The sequence below is a fragment of the Podarcis liolepis genome (genome assembly GCF_965112155.1).
Source record: "Podarcis liolepis genome assembly, chromosome: 5".
Lineage (NCBI taxonomy): Eukaryota > Metazoa > Chordata > Lepidosauria > Squamata > Lacertidae > Podarcis > Podarcis liolepis.
In genome coordinates this window covers 101699858-101720061 of record NC_139556.1, presented here as the reverse complement: position 1 = coordinate 101720061, position 20204 = coordinate 101699858, and the positions used below count along the sequence as shown (strand labels likewise).

Here is a 20204-nt window from a genome sequence, read left to right as displayed (position 1 = left end):
AGGAACCAAAAAAAGCCAACCAGCTCAGCCCCTTCCTCAACACACCAACCCAGGATGTAATCGAAATTGAACCACACAGAATATCAGAAGAGCCTGCTAGATCAGGCTGCAGGGCCCATCTTCCCCAACATCCTGTCCTCACAGTGGCCAACCAGATGCCTCAATGGGAAATCTCCAGGATTCGAACACAGCTCCCCACTCCTGTGGTTTTCGCCAACTGGTGTTGGGAAGCCTTTCTGTGTCTGACCATGGCGACACAGCATAGCCATCACAGCCAACAGCCATCAGTGGTATAAATCCACTACAAATGGTCTGTGGTCATTTCACTGTCATGTTGCACAAGACCCCCACAAAAGCAATAAGCCAGTCTGGAGGGCTCTGACACTTCCTTTTCCTAGCTCGAAAACTTCTAACCAAGTTGGGGTCTGCACTCATGTCCAGCTTGCGGCCTTCACAATGGGGCACCTGCTGAGCCACTGTGAGAACAGGATGGTGGATAGAATAGAATAGAATTAGAATTAGAATTTTATTCTTACGGTCACAGACCAGTTCCGGCCAGTGGCGTAGTGTGGGGGGTGCCAGGGGTGCCGGCCGCACCGGGCGCAACATCTGGGGGGGGCGCGAGTCCAGAGGGAAGGGACAAGCAATCGAGGCTTGGTTGGGGTGGGGGGGTCGTCGTCTCCGTTTGGCCGGCCCCCCTCGAGGAAGCGGGAACCTCTCCAAGGCGCAGTGCGCCGTCGGTGGAGGGAAAAGAGCCGCGCAGCAGCAGCAGCAAAGCCGGGAGGAGGAGGAGGTGGAGGCGCCGCCTGCCGCAGGATCCGATCCGAACCTGCTAATCGCTTGCTGGGAATTAAGCGGCTCAAAGAGGCAAAGGAAGAGGTGGAGCCGCTGGTCCGGCCGGGAGGAAGCTGGAGAGAGCAGCGCGCCTGGGCGCGGCGAGGTTGGGTAGGTGCGCCCTGGCTGGCTACCCGCCTCCGGGGCTCAGTGCCTCCATGACCCCTCCAGCGGCGATGGGAGAGATGGGGGGGGGGTCTGGAGCAGCCCCGGCTGGCCTGCTCCTGCTTCTCCCCCGCCTCCTTCCCGTTGCCGGCGCCTTGATCTCATCCGGATCAGGGACGAAACACGCCCATCCTTCGCTACTCCTTGTCGGGTCACTGCTTCATTTCTCCAGGGAGAGAGAGAGGAGAGGAGAGGTGCCGGGGATTGCCAAGCGCGCGTGACACAAAGGGTCTGCCCACACGCAGGCTGAGCTCCGCGTGGCAGGGGCGGAGGGAGGCGCTCTGCACATGCTTAGGAGGCGCTTGCCAGTGGCGTAGCGTGGGGAGTGCAGGGGGGCCGGCTGCACCGGGCGCAACATCTGGGGGTTAGGGTTAGGGGGCGCAAATCCATGGGTTAGGGGGCGCAAATTACTTGCCTTGCCCCGGGTGCTGACAACCCACACTACGCCACTGGTTCCGGCTAACTTACAATATCAGGAAAATCATAAAACACAACAGGAATACATTGAATTGCAATTGGTATAACAGAGACCACCATGTAAGGATACCACCAGAATAAATGACATACAGTTGTCACAAAAAATGGCAAACTCCAAAAGTTCTTCAGAAGACAACTGACAAAGACTAGACTTCAGCAAAGCCAAAGCCAACTTTAGCCTTCTAACATGGAATATCGGAAGCTGGCCTAAAAAGGCATCTGACCCGTCCTTTGTTAAATTCATCCAAGGTTATGACATAATATTTTTACAAGAGATATGGAGTACAAGCAGAATAGATGTCAACGGTTTTTCCTTGTTCTGCCTCTCAGGATCACCAAGAATAAAATAGAATCTTAGAACCAGAGAGTTGGAAGGGACCCTGAGGGTCATCTAGTCCAACCCCCTCCAATGCAAGAATATGCAGCTGTCCCATACTGGGATCGAACCTGCAACCTTGGCGTTATCAGCGCCATGCTCTTAACAAATGAACTAAGGATGTCTGGGCCTTTGGCCTGATAGGAACTTAAGAGGACCCTGCTGGATCAGGCCATAGGGAGCCCATCTCACCAAGCATCCTGTGGCCGGTCAGATACCCTTCTGGGAAACCCCCAAGCAGAACTGGAGCCCAAGAGCTCTCTCCCCTCCTATGGCACAGGAAACAGTGATGGCCATTGACTTGGATGGCTTGCAAAGAAGATCCATTAAATTCATGGAGGAGGAGGAGGAGGAGGAGGAGGAGGAGGAGGAGAGGGCTATCGATGGCTCTAGCAAGGCTGGTTCTGCTCTGCCCCCACGGATGGAGGCAGCTTCTGAATCCTGGTTTCTGGGGACCACGGGAGGCGAGAGCTGCTCTTGCGCTGGGATGCTGCTTGCTGGTTTCCCATTGGGGTATCTGGTCCTGCTCCGTAAGAACAGGAGGGTGGACCAGATGGGCCTGATCCAACAGACTCTTCCTGTGTTCTTATGCTTGCATTGACCCCTGGCTGCAGCCCTCCTGCAGATGCTGCCACAGGTCGACCCTGGAGCTTTTTGCATCCAAATAGGTCCTCTGGTGACAGCAGTCATGAAATTAAAAGACGCCTGCGCCTTGGGAGAAAGGCGATGGCAAACCTAGACAGCACCTTAAAAAGCAGAGACATCACCTTGCCAACAAAGGTCCATATAGTTAAAGCTATGGATTTCCCAGTAGTGATGTATGGAAGTGAGAGCTGTACCATAAAGAAGGCTGATCACCAAAGAATTGATGCTTTTGAATTCTGGTGCTGGAGGAGACTCTTGAGAGTCCCATGGACTGCAAGAAGATCCAACCTCTCCATTCGGAAGGAAATCAGCCCTGAGTGCTCACTGGAAGGACAGATCGTGAAACTGAGGCTCCAAGACTTTGGCCACCTCATGAGAAGAGAAGACTCTCTGGAAAAGACCCTGATGCTGGGAAAGATGGAGGGCACAAGGAGAAGGGGACGACAGAGGACAAGATGGTGGGACAGTGTTCTCGAAGCTACCAGCGTGAGTTTGACCAAACTGTGGGAGGCAGTGGAAGACAGGAGTGCCTGGCGTGCTCTGGTCCAGGGGGTCACGAAGAGTCGGACATGACTAAACGACTCAACAACAAAAGGTCCTCTGTTCCCTAAGCTACAACCTCTTCTCAGTGCTTGGGGCCATCTGAGCATCTCAGGCATGCCCATTATACAATCTGAGAGCTGTCTCCACGCCAGCCCCAAATCTCTTGCAATGCTATACAGTGGGGTGGAAGACTCTTAGATTGCGCGCATGCCATCCTTGGGCCAGCGAGGGTGGGCTAGTGGAAGGACAGGAATCCTGTATCCCTTCCAGCAAACACAAGGACCTCGGCCAGCAAATTCTCCCCGGCCTTAGAATTTGTACTCTCTCCGGGGTGAATATTTAGAGACCTCAAGGGCAGAGCAAGGAGAAAATGGTTTGACATGTTGCCTGGAAATAACCCTTGGAGCGCCTTCATTCTCCTTGCACGCCCCCTCCCTTGGGGACATCCATCCCTCCTGTGGCCAGAGGGAAGACTGCCACCTGCTGAAGAACAGAGCGAAACTCAGCTGCAGTCTTGCCTAATCCCCTGTCCAAAAACCAGCCGGCACCCAGCCTTCTCAAGAGCATGAGATCACTAGCCAAGGGCATTTTGGCTCTCTGTGAACAGCATTGCCTCATCCGTGGAATAATGGGTGGTACAGACTTCCCCATACTCTTTGGCTTACAAAATCTCCATTCCCCCCCCAAAAAACACACACACACACGCAAAAAGGATAGATTATTCTCTCTGACATAAGCTCGTGTGTGAGTTGCCTGCAGCAAACACTCCTTTGCAGGGGTGGGACGCCATCTCTTCTCAAACATGGCAAGTCTGTAGCACAGGTACTATGCTTGTTCACTGCCCCACTGCGCCAAACTAGGCCTTAATCTACCATGGGGCATGTTGTACATTGTGACTGCAAGTTGGGTCTTGGGAGGTAGAGAAAGAACCCCAAAAAGGATTCTAACCAGCTCCAAAGGACTTGTGTGATGACCAAATCTAAGTCTTGGTTTTCTCTCATTTCCGTATTTTCCCAGTCTTAAGTTCACTACTCTACACCAGTTGGCAATTTATTTATTTTTATTTTTTAAAAAAAGCAAATTCAAAAGCACATTAGTGCATATTTACAGTAATAGTGTGTACACTAGTTTTGTATAATTGCTATATGCACTTTTTGCAATGCAATTTCCCCTTATCTAATGTACTTTGCATGCTGCTTTCACTAATAGGTGCATTTATGTACACATTACTTGGTTGGAGAAGTGAACTGCAAAATTCAGAGAAGTGTGGATTTTGAAGGGTGGTTGTGCTTTGTTTCAGAAAGCGTGTAGTCTTGAACCCATCAGTGTTTTATACACTAACACCCACGCCAAGAGAGGCAGACTCTTGTCCCAAGGAATATTCAGAGTGTGTGTGGCCTATCTCAGCCTTAAACCCCTGGGGCAGGATAGGACCATCAGGTTACACCACTGCTGAAAGAGTTGCATTGCCTGCCAGCGAGTTCTGGGGCTAAAGACAAGGTGCTGGTAAAGGTAAAGGTACCCCTGACCATTAGGGCCAGTCATGGCCAACTCTGGGGTTGCAGTGCTCATCTCTCTTTATTGGCCGAGGGAGCCAGCGTAAAGCTTCCGGGTCATGTGGCCAGCATGACTAAGCCGCTTCTGGCGAACCAGAGCAGTGCACGGAAACGCCGTTTACCTTCCCGCCAGAGCGGTACCTATTTATCTACTTGCACTTTGACGTGCTTTCGGACTGCTAGGTTGCCACTATCCAAGGCCCTATATATACCTTGGGAACCAAGGAGCGCCTGCTGGATTAGGCGAAAGAGGGACCATTCTAGTCTGGCATCCTGTTCTCACAGTGGCCAACCTGATGCCTCAATGGGAAATCCACAAGCAGGATTCAAACACAGCTCTCCCGTTCTCTGATTTCCAGCAACGGATATTCAGTGGCATTGCTGCCTTCCATTGTTCAGGCAGAGCAGAGCCACCCTGTCTAGAACACTGATAGCTTTATCCTTCTTGAATTTATCTAATACATGTAGAGCAGGGGTGGTCAACTTCCAAGAGACTGCAATCTGCTCACAGAGTTAAAAACTGGCAGTGATCTACCCCCTTTTGGGGTTGGTTCAGGACCTTTTTTTTTTTAGGAAGGAAAGCCCTGCTTTGGGGGTTCACATAAAAGTTGTTGAGCTTATTTAGGGAAGAGGAAAGCGGCGTTGAGCTTTTTTTAGGAAGGAAAGCCCTGTTTTTGGTGCCAGTAGTAGATAGGTAGCCGTGTTGGTCTGCCATAGTCAAAATAAAAAAATTCCTTCCAGTAGCACCTTAAAGACCAACTAAGTTAGTTTTTGGTATGAGCTTTCGTGTGCATGCACACTTCTTCAGATACTTTTTGGTGGTTCAGGTCATTTTAGGGGTGCAGGGCAAAGATGTTGAGCCTTTTTTAGGGGAGTCAAAGTTTTTTACAGTAGCTTCTTTGGGGGGAGCCACTGATCGACATACGTCCAGTGATCTACCGGTAGTTCCCAATCTACCTGTTGGACAAGCATGGATTTGAGACCCACCATGGGCAAAAAGATTTCTGCATTGCAGGGTCTTGGGCTAGGAGACCCTCATGGCCCCTTCCAACAGTTCTACAATTCTATGATTTTCCTTCTTTTCCAGAAGCCCTGCCTCCAAACAATCTCCAGGTGCTGGGCAGATCTGCAAACCACTCTCCCTTTGGAACCCATTTCCAGGTATGGGAGAGTCACTGCAAGGTCACTCGTGAGAGGAGGCCAAATGTTTGAATAAGTTAATCTCTGCAGCATTCAGGGCTCTGCAGGTGTGCCAAGCTGACTGCTTCCGTTTCCATTATGTGAACAGGATGCCTTCTTCCCCTCTTACCTTAGCACAACACGGCCACAACAACCCCACCAGCTTGGCCTCGCCACTCGGAAACCAAGTTTGGGCACGTCCCGAGGAGAGTCAGTAAGAGGAGCCCGACTTTGGCATGCGGTGGGCAGAGCAATTTGGGAACAGTGACCTCAAGCCAATTCTCTCTCTCCCTCCCCTCCTTTCCACCAGCCCAAGGAAGTGAGAGATGGCTGGCATGGGGAGGGCGATTTTGCACAGCACTTGGGAAACGTAGCTTAACTGGAACCCGCAGCTCAACTGGCCAGGAGTCTCAGGCCCCCTTTTGCTATGTTAAACTGGAAGATCCTTGGGGCAGGGAATCAGTCTTCTGGGAGCATGTTAGTCTGTAAAGTGCAGCACCTGGTAATTGCTTTCCGGAAAGAGCATTATTTATATGCTTGCATTTTTGTTTGGTAAGCTGTTCAGGGGTGCCGACTTATAAAAAATATTGGGGGGGTCCATACCGGGGTCCATACTGGCGGCAGGATGGCAGTGGTGCTTTTGCATGCAAGAACTGGCCTGCCCTCCCCAGGCTTCGCGCCGGGAGGCGGCCACCCCCTCCTACCAACGTCACCTTAGCCGAACCCAGAAAAAAAGCCCCACTCCGGCGGCGGGAACTCCCGTCCCCTCCATTCTCCCCTCACCCCGGTCCCTCGCCGGCGACGAATACGCCGTTCCTCGGCCCCGCGGCTCCATTCCTTTCTAAAGTCCCGCCACTGGGGGTCTTCCTCTGACTGACCGACCTGCCCACCCCTTCTCAGGAGCTCCCGGTCACTTTGGGAGGCGCGCGCCGGAGTCCCCTGCGCGGCTTTTGGCAAGGTGCCTAATAATTTTCTTAAATTATTGGGGAGGGCAGAGCCCCCCAAACGAATTTTTGAGGGGGCTCGGGCCCCCTCAGGCCCCATGGAGTCGGCGCCTATGAAGCTGTTTCAAGCAACTTGTTTCTAGAGGGGGAAAGTTTATTCGTAAACAGATATGAATATATTAATGTCCACCAACAATTCTGGAATATTAAAACCAGAACTTTCTCCTAGCACATGAACCTGATTCTGCCTATTTCTTGGGGAGAGGCTACATTCCACATTGCACTATTATCAAACTATTATTATTATTATTTCCGTTGTACCTTGGAAGTCGAACAGAATCCATTCTGGAAGTCCGTCCGACTTCCAAACATTTGAAAACCAAATCACAGCTTCTGACTGGCCGCAGAAAGCTCCTGCAGCCAATCAGAAGCTGCGGAAACCTCGTCGGATGTTCAGCTTCCAAAACTAGTTTGCAAACTGGAGCAGTCACTTCCGACGTTCGGGAGCCAAAACGTTCAGGAACTAAGCTGTTTGAAAACTAAGGTATGAGACTGTATTATTATAGCAACTTGTCATGTGCTTTGGATAGCTCAGATGGTTAGAGTGTGGTGCTGATAACACCAAGGTTGCAGGTTTGATTCCTGTATGGGAAAGCTGCATATTACCTAATTACGACTAAGTGACTTACATTTAAAATGTAAGACCCTAATAAGAGCCTGCTGGGTCAGGCCAGGGGCCCCTCTAGTCCAGCACCCTGTTCTCTCAGCACCCAACCAGATGCCTGCAGGAAACCCCCTAGCAGGATTTGAACACAAGAGCCCTCTCCCATCCCGGGGCTTCCAGGAAATGATAGTCCTCTCCTCCATCAATTTGTCCAATCCTCTCTTAAAGCCCTCCAAGTAGCACTCCCCAGGCAGGAGGGTAAAAGCAGAGTCTTGTTTGTGCACTTGAAGATGTGCTGTGTCCCCCTGAAGAGTGCAGAGTGCAGAGACTTGCTCAAAACTGGGCATCTTCTGCGAGAGAGGATTGCCCCCAGATGCACACCGCAAAACGAAGCCTGGCATTTTTAAAACAAACAGGAAAGGAAGGGCCTTTTCAAACTGGGAAATGAAAAGAGCAGCCTGCAAAAATCACAAGGCGTTGGGTGTTGGAAGCGAAGGTAAGAAGCCTCTTCCACGACTGGAATGTGTGCTGTGTTCAAACTTGTCCGTGCCATTCACATGCAGCCATTCATAAGAACCTCGGCAATTATTTTCTTAAGGACCGTGTATTATGATGAAGATTATCTTTTTAATATATATTTTAAAAGCAAACCTCGTGATGCCTGGAACGGCGTATAATTACCGCATAACCCTAAACCCAGAAAACGTTGGGAGTGGAGCCTAGGAGAGTCTGCCCCACCAAAGTCTCCCTCCTCTTTTGCCAGGTCCATTTGCTTCGCCCACCGCTGAGTCTCCTTCGCTGGAACAGGGGAGTTTTGCCAGCTGCGTGGTCTCTCCAGAGGGAGCCTTTAACAAGGGAGCTGGAGGAGGCTCAGGGAAGGGCAAGCAAATTGATTGAAGGGATGGAGAAACTCCCCACCAAGAGGAACGGCTTCAACATTTGGGGCTTTTCAGTTTAGAGAAAAGGCCGGGCGGAGGAGACATGCAATGGGCATCCAGTGAAGAAGGATGCTGGAAGATTTAGGACAGATAAAAGGAAGCCCTTCTTCATAGGCCTCTCCTGGTATTTGTGGTCCACAATTGCAACATTTTGGAGGTCCCAGGTCTCAAGGTGGTTAGATTGGTCTCAACTAGAGCCAGGGCCTTTTCAGTACTGGCCCCGACTTGGTGGAACGCTCTGTCACAAGAGACCAGGGCCCTGCGGGACTTGATATCTTTCCGCAGGGCCTGCAAGACAGAGCTGTTCCGCCTGGCCTTTGGTTTGGACTCAGTCTAACCCTTATGTTTCCTTCCCCTTATGGTCTTGATCTATGGGCTACTTTTAAAATGAAATTTTTCAATTTCATTGTTCCGCAAGGGACAATGACAATAAAGATATCGTAATCGTAATCGAGGCTGCATTTTAAATTGCATTTTAACCTGTATTTTAAATTGGTTTTTTCCCCTAATATGTTTTTACTGTTTTTACTGTAATTTTACTGGTGTTAGCTGCCCTGAGCCCAGCTCTGGCCGCGGGAGGACGGGGTATATATATATATTTAATTATTAATTATTATTATAGAATCATAGAATTTTAGAGTTGGGAGGTACGTCCAAGGGTCATCTAGTCCAACCCCCTGCAATGCAGGGATCTCAGCTGACAGATGGCCATGACAGATGGCCACCCAACCTCTGCTTAAAAGCCTCCAAGGAAGGAGAGTCCACAAAGTGATGCTTTAGTTGAGATCCATGCACTGCAGCAGGTTGGACTGGATGACCTCTGGGGTCCCTTCCAGCTTTACGATTCTGTGATTCATAGAATCATAGAATCATAGAATCATAGAATCATAGAATCATAGAATCATAGAGTTGGAAGAGACCACAAGGGCCATCGAGTCCAACCCCCTGCCAAGCAGGAAACACCATCAGAGCACTCCTGACATATGGTTGTCAAGCCTCTGCTTAAAGACCTCCAAAGTAGGAGACTCCACCACACTCCTTGGCAGCAAATTCCACTGTCAAACAGCTCTTACTGTCAGGAAGTTCTTCCTAATGTTTAGGTGGAATCTTCTTTCTTGTAGTTTGGATCCATTGCTCCGTGTCTGCTTCTCTGGAGCAGCAGAAAACAACCTTTCTCCCTCCTCTATGTGACATCCTTTTCTATATTTGAACATCGCTATCATATCACCCCTTAACCTCCTCTTCTCCAGGCTAAACATGCCCAGCTCCCTTAGCCGTTCCTCATAAGGCATCATTTCCAGGCCTTTGACCATTTTGGTTGCCCTCCTCTGGACACGTTCCAGTTTGTCAGTGTCCTTCTTGAACTGTGGTGCCCAGAACTGGACACAGTACTCCAGGTGAGGTCTGATTCCATGAACATTCAGGCTCCATTTCAGCAGTGCATATCAAAAGCAGGTTGGAGCCATCACAACCTCCTCCCTCCCCCCCCCGAACAGTCACGCTGACCACCTGCAGGTGTGTGCCTCACCTGTCCAAGGACTTCTCAGGAAAGGTGAAAGGGCCCAGGCAGATGCGGTTGATGTAGCTCAGGGGTACTCTCTGCAGCTCCAAGCACTTCAGCATGATGAAGTCGTATTTGCAGACCAGGAGGGCGGAGTCTGTGATGACCACGACACGCTCCTTTTCGTTGTTCCAGTGGTCTATCCTGGAGCAGGGCAAAGAAAGGAGCCCCAGAATAGTTCATTTATTGAATAAAGTTTATATACCACTATAACAGAGGAGAAAACCTCAAAGCGGTTTGCAAAACAAGATAATGCAATAAATTTTAGAAAATGCCACCATGTTTGAAAACGGACAGAAAACTAGAACCGCAATAGAAGAGGTGAAAACAAATTAAAACTCCCTCAAACTTTCTCAGTGTGGGTAGGCTTGCCCAAATAAGAATGTCTTCAGTCCAAAAAGCGTGCAGTGAAGGTGCAATGAAGGTGTCAATAAGCAGGGAGTTTCAAAGTGTTGCCAAAGTGCCAATTCCATCACTCCAGGTGCTCAGGTAGGAGCATATGGGGTAAGACGATCTAACAGGTAGACTGGTCCCAAGTAGTGAAGGGTTTTGTATACTAATAGTAACGCCTTGTTTTTTTTTTTTTTTGTTTTAGATGTTTTATTGGTTTTTTAAAAAGCAAACAAAAGTTTGTCCTGAGAAATAAAATCAGTAATAAGTGTTACATCCAATCACAATAAATTCTTCTTTCTTCTATAATGGCTTCCTGTCACAACACCATGCATCTGCTACTTATCTTGTCCATTTTGTTGTTGTTTAGTCGTGTCCGACTCTTCGTGACCCCCTGGACCAGAGCACGCCAGGCACTCCTGTCTTCCACTGCCTCCCGCAGTTTGGTCAAACTCATGCTGGTAGCTTCGAGAACACTGTCCCACCAGCTTGTCCTCTGTCGTCCCCTTCTCCTTGTGCCCTTCATCTTTCCCAGCATCAGGGTCTTTTCCAGGGAGTCTTCTCTTCTCATGAGGTGGCCAAAGTCTTGGAGCATCAGCTTCAGGATGTGGCCTTCCAGTGAGCACTCAGGGCTGATTTCCTTCAGAATAGAGAGGTTGGATCTTCTTGCAGTCTGTGGGACCCTCAAGATTCTCCTCCAGCACCGGAATTCAAAAGCATGAATCCTTCAAGAGCCAGTGTAGTGTAGTGGTTCAGAGTGGTGGATTCGTGATCTGGTGAACCGGGTTCGCTTCCTCGCTCCTCCACATGCAGCTGCTGGGTGACCTTGGGCTAGTAACACTTCTCTGAAGTCTCTCAGCCTCACTCACCTCACAGAGTGTTTGTTGTGGGGGAGGAAGGGAAAGGAGAATGTTAGCCGCTTTGAGACTCCTTCGGGTAGTAATAAAGCGGGATATCAAATCCAAACTCTTCTTCGCCGATCAGCCTTCTTTATGGTCCAGCTCTCGCTTCCATACATCACTACTGGGAAAACCATAGCTTTTACTATACGGACCTTTGCTGGCAAGGTGATGTCTCTGCTTTTTAAGATGCTGTCTAGGTTTGTCATTGCTTTTCTCCCAAGAAGCAGGCGTCTTTTAATTTAGTGGCTGCTGTCACCATCTGCAGTGATCATGGAGCCCAAGAAAGTAAAATCTCTCACTGCCTCCAATTCTTCCCCTTCTATTTGCCAAGAGGTGATGGGACCAGTGGCCATGATCTTCGTTTTTTTGATGTTGAGCTTCAGACCATATTTTGCGCTCTCCTCTTTCACCCTCATTCAAAGGTTCTTTAATTCCTTTGAGAGCCAGTGTGGTGTAGTGGTTAAGAGCGGTAGTCACGTAATCTGGGTAACCGGGTTCGCGTCTCCGCTCCTCCACATGCAGCTGCTGGGTGACCTTGGGCCAGTCACACTTCTATGAAGTCTCTCAGCCCCACTCACCTCACAGAGTGTTTGTTGTGGGGGAGGAAGGGAAAGGAGAATGTTAGCCACTTTGAGACTCCTGAAGGGAGTCTTCTTCTTCTTCCTCCTCACTTTCTTCCATCAAGGTTGTGTCATCTGCCTATCTGAGGTTGTTGATATTTCTCCTGGCAATCTTAATTCCAGATTGGAATCTGCCCTGAAGCAGCGTGCCCCTCGCGCCGGGCAAACATCGGCCAGCCCCACAAGCTTGGAGGACAGCAGGGAGGCGCAGCGCTGCCATCCCGCTGTTCCTTGACCTGGTTCGGTTTCCCCGACCTGCTTTTGGGGGGGAAATAAAGGGGGAATTTTTTCCCCTTTATTTCCCCCCAAAAAAACTAGGTGCGTTCTATGGGATGGGACGGAGCGTCCTATGGGACAAAAAATACGGTAGGTTTGTGTGTTGTTTGGGGGAGTCTGAGTTAGGAAAGCTCACGCAAAAAGAGGAGGCAAACTGAATTTCCTTCCCCCTCCTTGGTTGCACCAGGCTGGCAAATGGTGCCTTCCGGGCTCTGCAAAAACCATCTCCTCTTGCAAAATCTTTTTAATTTGATATAGCGGAAGAGATCTTTCATTCTGCATAATTAGCATTATCAGAAACAAATTTGCCAATTTGTGTCAGGAGTTCTGAGTTCCAACGTGATTTGCCATTGGAGATTTCTAAGCAGAGGTTGGGTGATTATTCAGGGATCATTCAGCTGTGATTTCTGTGTTGCTGGGCGTTGGACTAGATAAGCCTTGGGGTCCCTTCCAATGCCAAGATTCTGCGATTCTGTGTTCATGAATTCATTCTTTTTTTGCACCATCTAGTAAACCTTCACACCCCTGCCTCATTCACAAGGTCTTCATTCCTTCTTCTTTCTTTAAATGCTTTATTGGTTGAAAACTTTATAACAGAAATATGCAATAGAAGTTATAGGCAAAATAAGAAATGAAAAATGAACCATTATTCATTCTTTTACTAATACTTGGTTTGCACATCCATTTGTGATTAAATTTGACAAGACCTCCAATCTTCCCCTTGTGTTCCCGAATTAAGTTCCTTAAATACACGCTTAAGCTTTACTTTCTCTATGTTATTTGACATATCAATTTATTTATTTTATGGCATTAGCCGTGTGGCCATAGCATGATATACATTAAAATAACAACATAAAATAGGGGTGGGGAGGTAAAGGTAGATATCGTCCTGGGCGATTACTTAAACAAAGAAAAAAAGAAAAAAGAAAAAATTGCTGAGGCTGGAGGAGGACTGTTAAAGGACCGTTATTTGACATATAAATTTAATTTTATAAAATTATCCTACTTACACAACGAAGCTCAATCAAGACCTGCCAAAGGATTGATCTTTTGACAGTGTTCTTTCACATATACTCTGCATATATCCCACTCTCTGATAAACTTTTCATTCCAGACTGAAAAACAATCTCCGTGCTGGATAACCAATTATCCCGAACCCCCCTGGATGTTTTTTTAAACCACAACATTCCTGTTTAGACAAACTACAAAGATGCTTAGAAAATTGGTGTGAATTTTAATCTAGTTTAGCATTTTCCATTTTTTGTATATTTTAAAGTATCGTTGCCAATTTTTCTTGATTTCCTTGTTTTATCTTTGAAGTTGATGTTTTTCCTCTTTGCAATCAAGAAGTGTGTCAATTTTGTGAAATAAATAAAATAAGCGATCTTTGCGAGAATTCAGGCTTCACCCACCAGGGGGCAGTATTGAAACTGCAAAAAAGCAACTCCTGGTCAAATGATCCACCAGGTATCTATACCATATACAATTCTTTTTATAGCTCTTTATAGGCAACTGCTTGAGATTTGCATGGCTTATAATTACATGGTCTCCGGAGAAAACAACATCTGCCAAGGTGTTCCTTCCAATCGCCTTGAGGGATGGGTTGCTGTTCAGCGGCAACCGAGAAATTGTAATTAAAGCCACAACTTTGAGGACTTTTGCAGGAAGCATAAGGAGATTTTTAAAGTCAGGAGGGATTGCTATTATTTATATATACAGCCCTGTCAGTTTGCATAGCTCTCCCCATAGCAACAGAAAAAATATCCACTATAATCTAAAAGAAAAATAGGTAATGGTGTGCAGGGGAAGATGTCCTGGGGGGGGAGGGAGGGGGTGTTTGAAATGGTTGCAAAGCATGAGGAAATCAATGCAGTGACCCCACAGGTCTTATCACTAACAGGCAGGTCTCTGCCCCAACCAGCTTACAAACGGTGTTTGTAGATTGGGAAGGGCTCAGTGGGAGTGCAATTTGGGGGCGAGTGGAAACAGGACCCAGAAATTCTCTACCCGCATGATTTTCAGGAGGCAAAATTGAGGGTTCCATTTTGCGGACTAGTTCTGCAGCGGCGGCAGCAGGAAGAGAAGATTCTGGAAGGGTTAGAAAATGGAAGAGGGAAATTCTACACAGAATTCTCTTCTGAAAACCTTTGGCCGAAAGAAATAAGATTGTTAGTTTCCTAGAACCATAAGACGACACCTAGTTTGGTAGGGGATTTAACCTAGGGCAAATATTATTATTATTATTATTATTATTATTATTATTATTACATCCATGCCAACACGACCTTGCTAGGGGCCACTCGGGACTTCGTGGAAAGCATGGCCTCCATTGGGCTGTCCCTGAATAGGTTTGGCCCAACTCATAGTTAGACCTGGTTTTACCTCTAGTGACGTGGGTGATCTGACACTAAGAAAAAGCGAGACGAAAGAAGTGCCATGGCCAGATCACTTCCTGGTGCAACTGGACTTCTCTGTGACCCTTCCCCTCTGCAGGGAGGTGGGACCGATTCGGATGGTCCGCCCCCGCCACTTAATGGATCCAAATGGTTTCCAGAGAGTGGTAGGGGATGTTTTATCCCATGTTGATGGCCTTTCAGCTGGTTCCCTGGTGACCCGCTGGAATACAGAGTTAACCAGGGCTATTGACTGTCTGGCTCTGAAGCGCCCTCTTCGATTGCATGGAGCCCGGACAGCCCCGTGGTTTTCCACGGATCTGAGGGCAATGAAACAATCGCTGAGGCTGCTAGAGCGCCGGTGGTGGAAAACTCATTTTGAATCGGACCGGATACGGGTTAGAGCTCAACGTTGAGCCTACCAAGTGGCGATAGCGATGGCGAAGAGGACCTTTTTCACCGCCTCTTTTGTATCTGCAGAAAATAGCAGCAGGAGACTCTTTCAGGTGGTTCGCAATTTAACAGAACCACCTTTGCCACTGGGGTCTGGTAAAGACCCCAAGATCTCCTGCAACTATTTTGCAAAGTTCTTTGCAGATAAAATTGCTCAAATTCAGAAGGAGGCAGACTTTGCCTTGTTAACAGGATTGGAGTGGGGAAATGTCAGAGCGCTGTCTAATCAGACTGTCTAATCAATTTCTACCTGTTACCTTCCTCTTCCCTCCCCATCCCTTTCCCCTTGTGTGTTGTGTCCCTTTAGATCAGGGGCCGGCAAACCTTTGGAGCAGGGGGCTGGTCCACTGTCCCTCAGACCTTGGCGGGGCAGAGTACCGGGACCTGCCGGTACTCACATTCCTTCATGAGGTGGGCTCTGGCACAGCTTTTCATTCATTGAGCCGCTGCACAGCCGCCATCCACCCATTGGCCAGGGCCTCACACAGCTTTGCAGGTGATTGGCCGTGACTGGCGCCCGCCTTTGCTTGCACTTCAAGTAGGACATTTTAATGTATTTTTAATCTTTGTTGGAAGCCGCCCAGAGTAGCTGGGGAAACCCAGCCAGATGAGTGGGGTACAAATAATAAATTATTATTATTATTATTATTATTATTATTATTATTATTATTATTATTGGAGGAGGCACCGCTGCAGTACGTGAGAGGGAGGGGGGAAATGGCAGTGCTGAAAAAAAATGGCGGCTGGGAAAAAAGAGGAGGGGGGAGAACGGGCCAGATCCTGAAGGCAATTGGGCCAGATCCGGCCCACGGACCTTAGTTTGCCGACCCCTGCTTTAGATTGCAAGCTTGCGGGCAGAGACTGTCATGTTTTGATTGCACATAAGCCACTCTGGAAGCTTTTTCAGCTGAAAAACGGGACAAAGATGCTTCGAATAAATATAAATAAATAAGCAAGAGAGACTTACTCAGCCAGAAGCCAGAAGCTGTGGGCTGTTTCCCCCATGTTCGCTGTCACATGAGCCCTGAGGTCATCCATGGCTTGGTCAAAGGCTCCAGGCTGAAGAACAAAAGGAGAGAGGAGATCACAGGAGAGAAGGAACAGAGGGAAATCATGTGCAGGGAAATTACAGGCATAACCATTGAAGAAGAAGCGTTGAGCATTAACCAGAAACTCCAACTGAGGGCATGTCCCAGGGTGGGTGACAACCATTGCAAATTAAAAAAAAAAAAAAACAGCTCAGTATAGTCCACACTGACTCACTATAAGGCAGCTTCCTATCTTCCTGGCTGAAAAAATATTCCTCACCCCTGTCTTAAAAGGTAAAGGGACCCCTGACCGTTAGGTCCAGTCGTGGCCTACTCCGGGGTTGCGGCGCTCATCTCGCTTTATTGGCCGAGGGAGCTGGCGTACAGCTTCCGGGTCATGTGGCCAGCAGGACTAAGCCGCTTCTGGCAAACCAGAGCAGCGCACGGAAACGCCGTTTACCTTCTCGCCAGAGTGGTACCTATTTATCTACTTGCACTTTGAGGTGCTTTCAAACTGCTAGGTGGGCAGGTGCAAGGATGGAGCAACGGGAGCTCATCCTGTCGCGGGGATTTGAACCGCCGACCTTCTGATCAGCAAGCCCTAGGCTCTGTGGTTTAACTCATAGAATCATAGAATCATAGAGTTGGAAGAGACAACAAGGGCCATCAAGTCCAACCCCCTGCCAAGCAGGAAACACCATCAGAGCACTCCTGACATATGGTTGTCAAGCCTCTGCTTAAGACCTCCAAAGAAGGAGACTCTACCACACTCCTTGGCAGCAAATTCCACTGTTGAACAGCTCTTACTGTCAGGAAGTTCTTCCTAATGTTTAGGTGGAATCTTCTTTCTTGTAGTTTGGATCCATTGCTCCGTGTCCCCTTCTCTGGAGCAGCAGAAAACAACCTTTCTCCTTCCTCTATGTGACATCCTTTTATATATTTGAACATGGCTATCATATCACCCCTTAACCTCCTCTTCTCCAGGCTAAACATGCCCAGCTCCCTTAGCCGTTCCTCATAAGGCATCGTTTCCAGGCCTTGGACCATTTTGGTAGCCCTCCTCTGGACACGTTCCAGTTTGTCAGTGTCCTTCTTGAACTGTGGTGCCCAGAACTGGACACAGTACTCCAGGTGAGGTCTGACCAGAGCAGAATACAGTGGCACTATTACTTCCCTTGATCTAGATGCTATACTCCTATTGATGCAGCCCAGAATTGCATTGGCTTTTTTAGCTGCCGCGTCACACTGTTGGCTCATGTCAAGTTTGTGGTCAACCCAGACTCCTAGATCCTTTTCACATGTACTGCTCTCAAGCCAGGTGTCACCCATCTTGTATTTGTGCCTCTCATTTTTTTTGCCCAAGTGCAATACTTTACATTTATCCCTCTTAAAATTCATCTTGTTTGTTTTTGCCCAGTTCTCTAATCTGTCAAGGTCGTCTCTAATCTGTCAAACTCACAGCACTACCCGCGTCCCTCCAACCCTGCATTAACTGCATAGCAAAGATCTCAGGCCTCTGCCCTGGCTTCAAAATTCTACACACAGTGGATCATGGGTAGATTGTTAAAGCCACTTCCAAGCTGGAGAGGAGGTGGGGTTGCGGGCTTCGCGCCCCTCCCCACGCATGCGGGGGCTGGCTCACAGCCCCCACGATACTTGGGGAATCCTCGGACGTGTCATCCCCCGGCCAGCCAATCGGGTGGTCCAGGAGGCATGGCCCGTCCTATTTAGGGCTGGCACGGCCAAGGATCTCCCTCTTTCCACACTCCAGCTGATTGGGTTTTCCTACCCCTCCCACCCGTTAGGTTAGGCTCTCTGACCTTGCTATGGACTTTGGTTGGTCGCTATTAAGGGGCCTGGTAGGAATTTTTCCACTTGGCAAATTGGCACCAGCCACTTGGTTTTTCGCCTACCTCATAGCAAATCGTCACAACTTCCTTGGCATTGGTGGTTAGGCATTGGTAGGGGTATTGTTATGCAGATGAAAAAGGGGGGGGGAGGAAGTGCCATCACCTTCCCCCCAAATCGAAGGGTAGTCCGGTAAAGGATTCCGGGGGGCGTGGCCTTGTCCTAAGCCTATGGAGGTGAGGGCCTACGGCATGCCCCCGAGCGGTGACCCCAGGGGAGTTCCTAGTTGATGTGCATCAGCAGGACTCCCCCTACTGGTGGTTAACCCTTGCCAGTCTTCAAGCAAGCAGGCTGAAGCCGGTTAGTTGATAGGACCAATGCCTAAGCCAATACCGCTCAATTTCTGTAATCAATAAAGTTGTGGCCTAATTTGACCCATTAACCTGAAATTCTGGTGTCTCGTGTCTTTATTTCCAAGGGGGGAGGCGGGAACTCGCCACGCAACCCACCTGCCCCACCCGCCCCCCTGCAAAAAAAAAAAAAGGGAGACCATGCATGAGGGAAAGAGGCCCACCTCTGAAACGGAGGGCTCTTTCCTGCATTGCAGAGGGTTGGAATAGATGACCCTCGGGGTCCCTTCCCACTCGACGATTCCATTCCGTGCCTTTTCTTGCAGGACCCACAACCCCTCCCGGAAATAAAAAGGGTCGACTCACCCTTGTGGCAAAGTATTTCCTTGAATCGTAGGGGTCGGCGTGAGGGCGTGGGTAGAGCATGGTCTTGGGAGCAGACGGCGGGAAGAATCCTGAATCCGGTTCCTGCTCGGTTCCAGCACCGGGATTTCCCTTGCTCTTCTCTTCCAGATCTTGTTGCATCTCCACTGTTTTGAATTCTTGGTAGTTTCCACTGCCTGACATTCCAGCCACCTTTGAAGCAAGCAGAGGCACCCAAAGGGTTAACACAGCAGCTCGCTCTTTGCCCACCTGCGCCAATAACAGATGCAGCTCAGGTCCAGATAGGACGACCAAGTTCCTTCATACATACCTGCCCAGGGCTGTGAAATCCTTGGGGGGGATGCCCTTCTCTCCACCCCACCCCCCCACAGGCATGCTGGGTGGGGACACGGGTGGAACTTTGGAACTCCCTTCCTAGAGATATGAGATTGGCTGCCTCCTTCTTGCACTTATGTCAACAGGCTTTGGGAAACTGACCGCTTTTAATGAACGGGCTTGTTATGTACAGTGGTGCCCCGCAAGACGAATGCCTCGCAAGACGAAAAACCCGCTAGACGAAAGGGTTTTCCGTTTTTCGATGCGCTTCGCAAGACGAATTTCCCTATGGGCTTGCTTCGCAAAACGAAAAAGTCTTGTGAGTCTTGCGATTCCCCCCCCCCCTTTTTCTAAGCTGCTAAGCTGCTAATAGCATTTTAGCCACTAAGCTGCTAAGCCTTTAATAGCCGCTAAACCGCTAAACCGCTAATAGCGCTAATCCGCTAAGCCGCTAATAGGGTTGCTTCGCAAGACAAAAAAACCACTAGACGAAGAGACTCGCGGAATGGATTAATTTCGTCTTGCGAGGCACCACTGTACTGAGTTGAATAGGATTCAAACTGCAGCAGTCTGATTGACCCTAGAACAATAGGATTCAGAATGCAGCCGTCTGATTGGTCCTAGAACAATAGGATCCAAAATGCAGCAGTCTGATTGACCCTAGAACAATAGGATTCAGAATGCAGCAGTCTGATTGGCCCTAGAACAATAGGATTCAGAATGCAGCAGTCTGATTGACCCTAGAACAATAGGATTCAGAATGCAGCAGTCTGATTGGCCCTAGAACAATAGGATTCAGAATGCAGCCGTCTGATTGGTCCTAGAACAATAGGATCCAGAATGCAGCCGTCTGATTGGCCCTAGAACAATAGGATCCAGAATGCAGCAGTCTGATTGGTCCTAGAACAATAGGATTCAGAATGCAGCAGTCTGATTGGTCCAGAACAATAGGATCCAAAATGCAGCAGTCTGATTGGTCCTAGAACAATAGGATCCAGAATGCAGCAGTCTGATTGGTCCGCAGAGCCACCCAATCCAGCTCCAGGTGGAAGTGAATCCGCAACCTGATTGGCTTACAGGTGAATCCCGGAATTACCCAATCACGTGGGGCCCATTGTGTAAATAATGTATATAAAGCAGACGTTCTGGGTGAACTTCCATTCCTCCTCACCACTATGAGCTGAATAAAGAGAATGAAATCCACTCTCAACTCAGAGTATATTTCAGGGCTGGTGCCCTCTCAATGTTTATTGGGCTTTTAAAAAATGATTTTAAATGTTTTTGGAGGATTGAAGCTCTTGGAAATCTTTACACCATGAGTAGGCAAACTAAGGCCCTGGATCCGACCCAATCGCCTTCTCAA

The 20204-nt window shown here is 48.7% G+C and overlaps 1 protein-coding gene across 4 annotated transcripts in view; it reads right to left on the bottom strand.

The window, feature by feature from the left end:
- TPRG1 (tumor protein p63 regulated 1) overlaps positions 1 to 20204 on the bottom strand; it is a 56989-nt gene that overhangs the window by 21342 nt on the left and 15443 nt on the right. For 2 of the 4 annotated variants that reach the window (XR_014526451.1, XM_083504586.1), the window contains exons 2-4: positions 18509 to 18718; positions 15884 to 15975; positions 9850 to 10026 (exon numbers count right to left, since the gene is read on the bottom strand). Coding sequence is in view for 2 of the 4 variants with exons in the window: in XM_083504586.1 (XP_083360712.1) it covers positions 9850 to 10026; positions 15884 to 15975; positions 18509 to 18709 (470 nt within the window). In the remaining 2 variants the exon portion in view is untranslated. Of the gene's footprint in view, positions 1 to 9849; positions 10027 to 15883; positions 15976 to 18508; positions 18776 to 20204 lie in introns of all 4 variants that reach the window. The other 2 variants (XR_014526452.1, XM_083504587.1) reach the window with 1 other exon arrangement.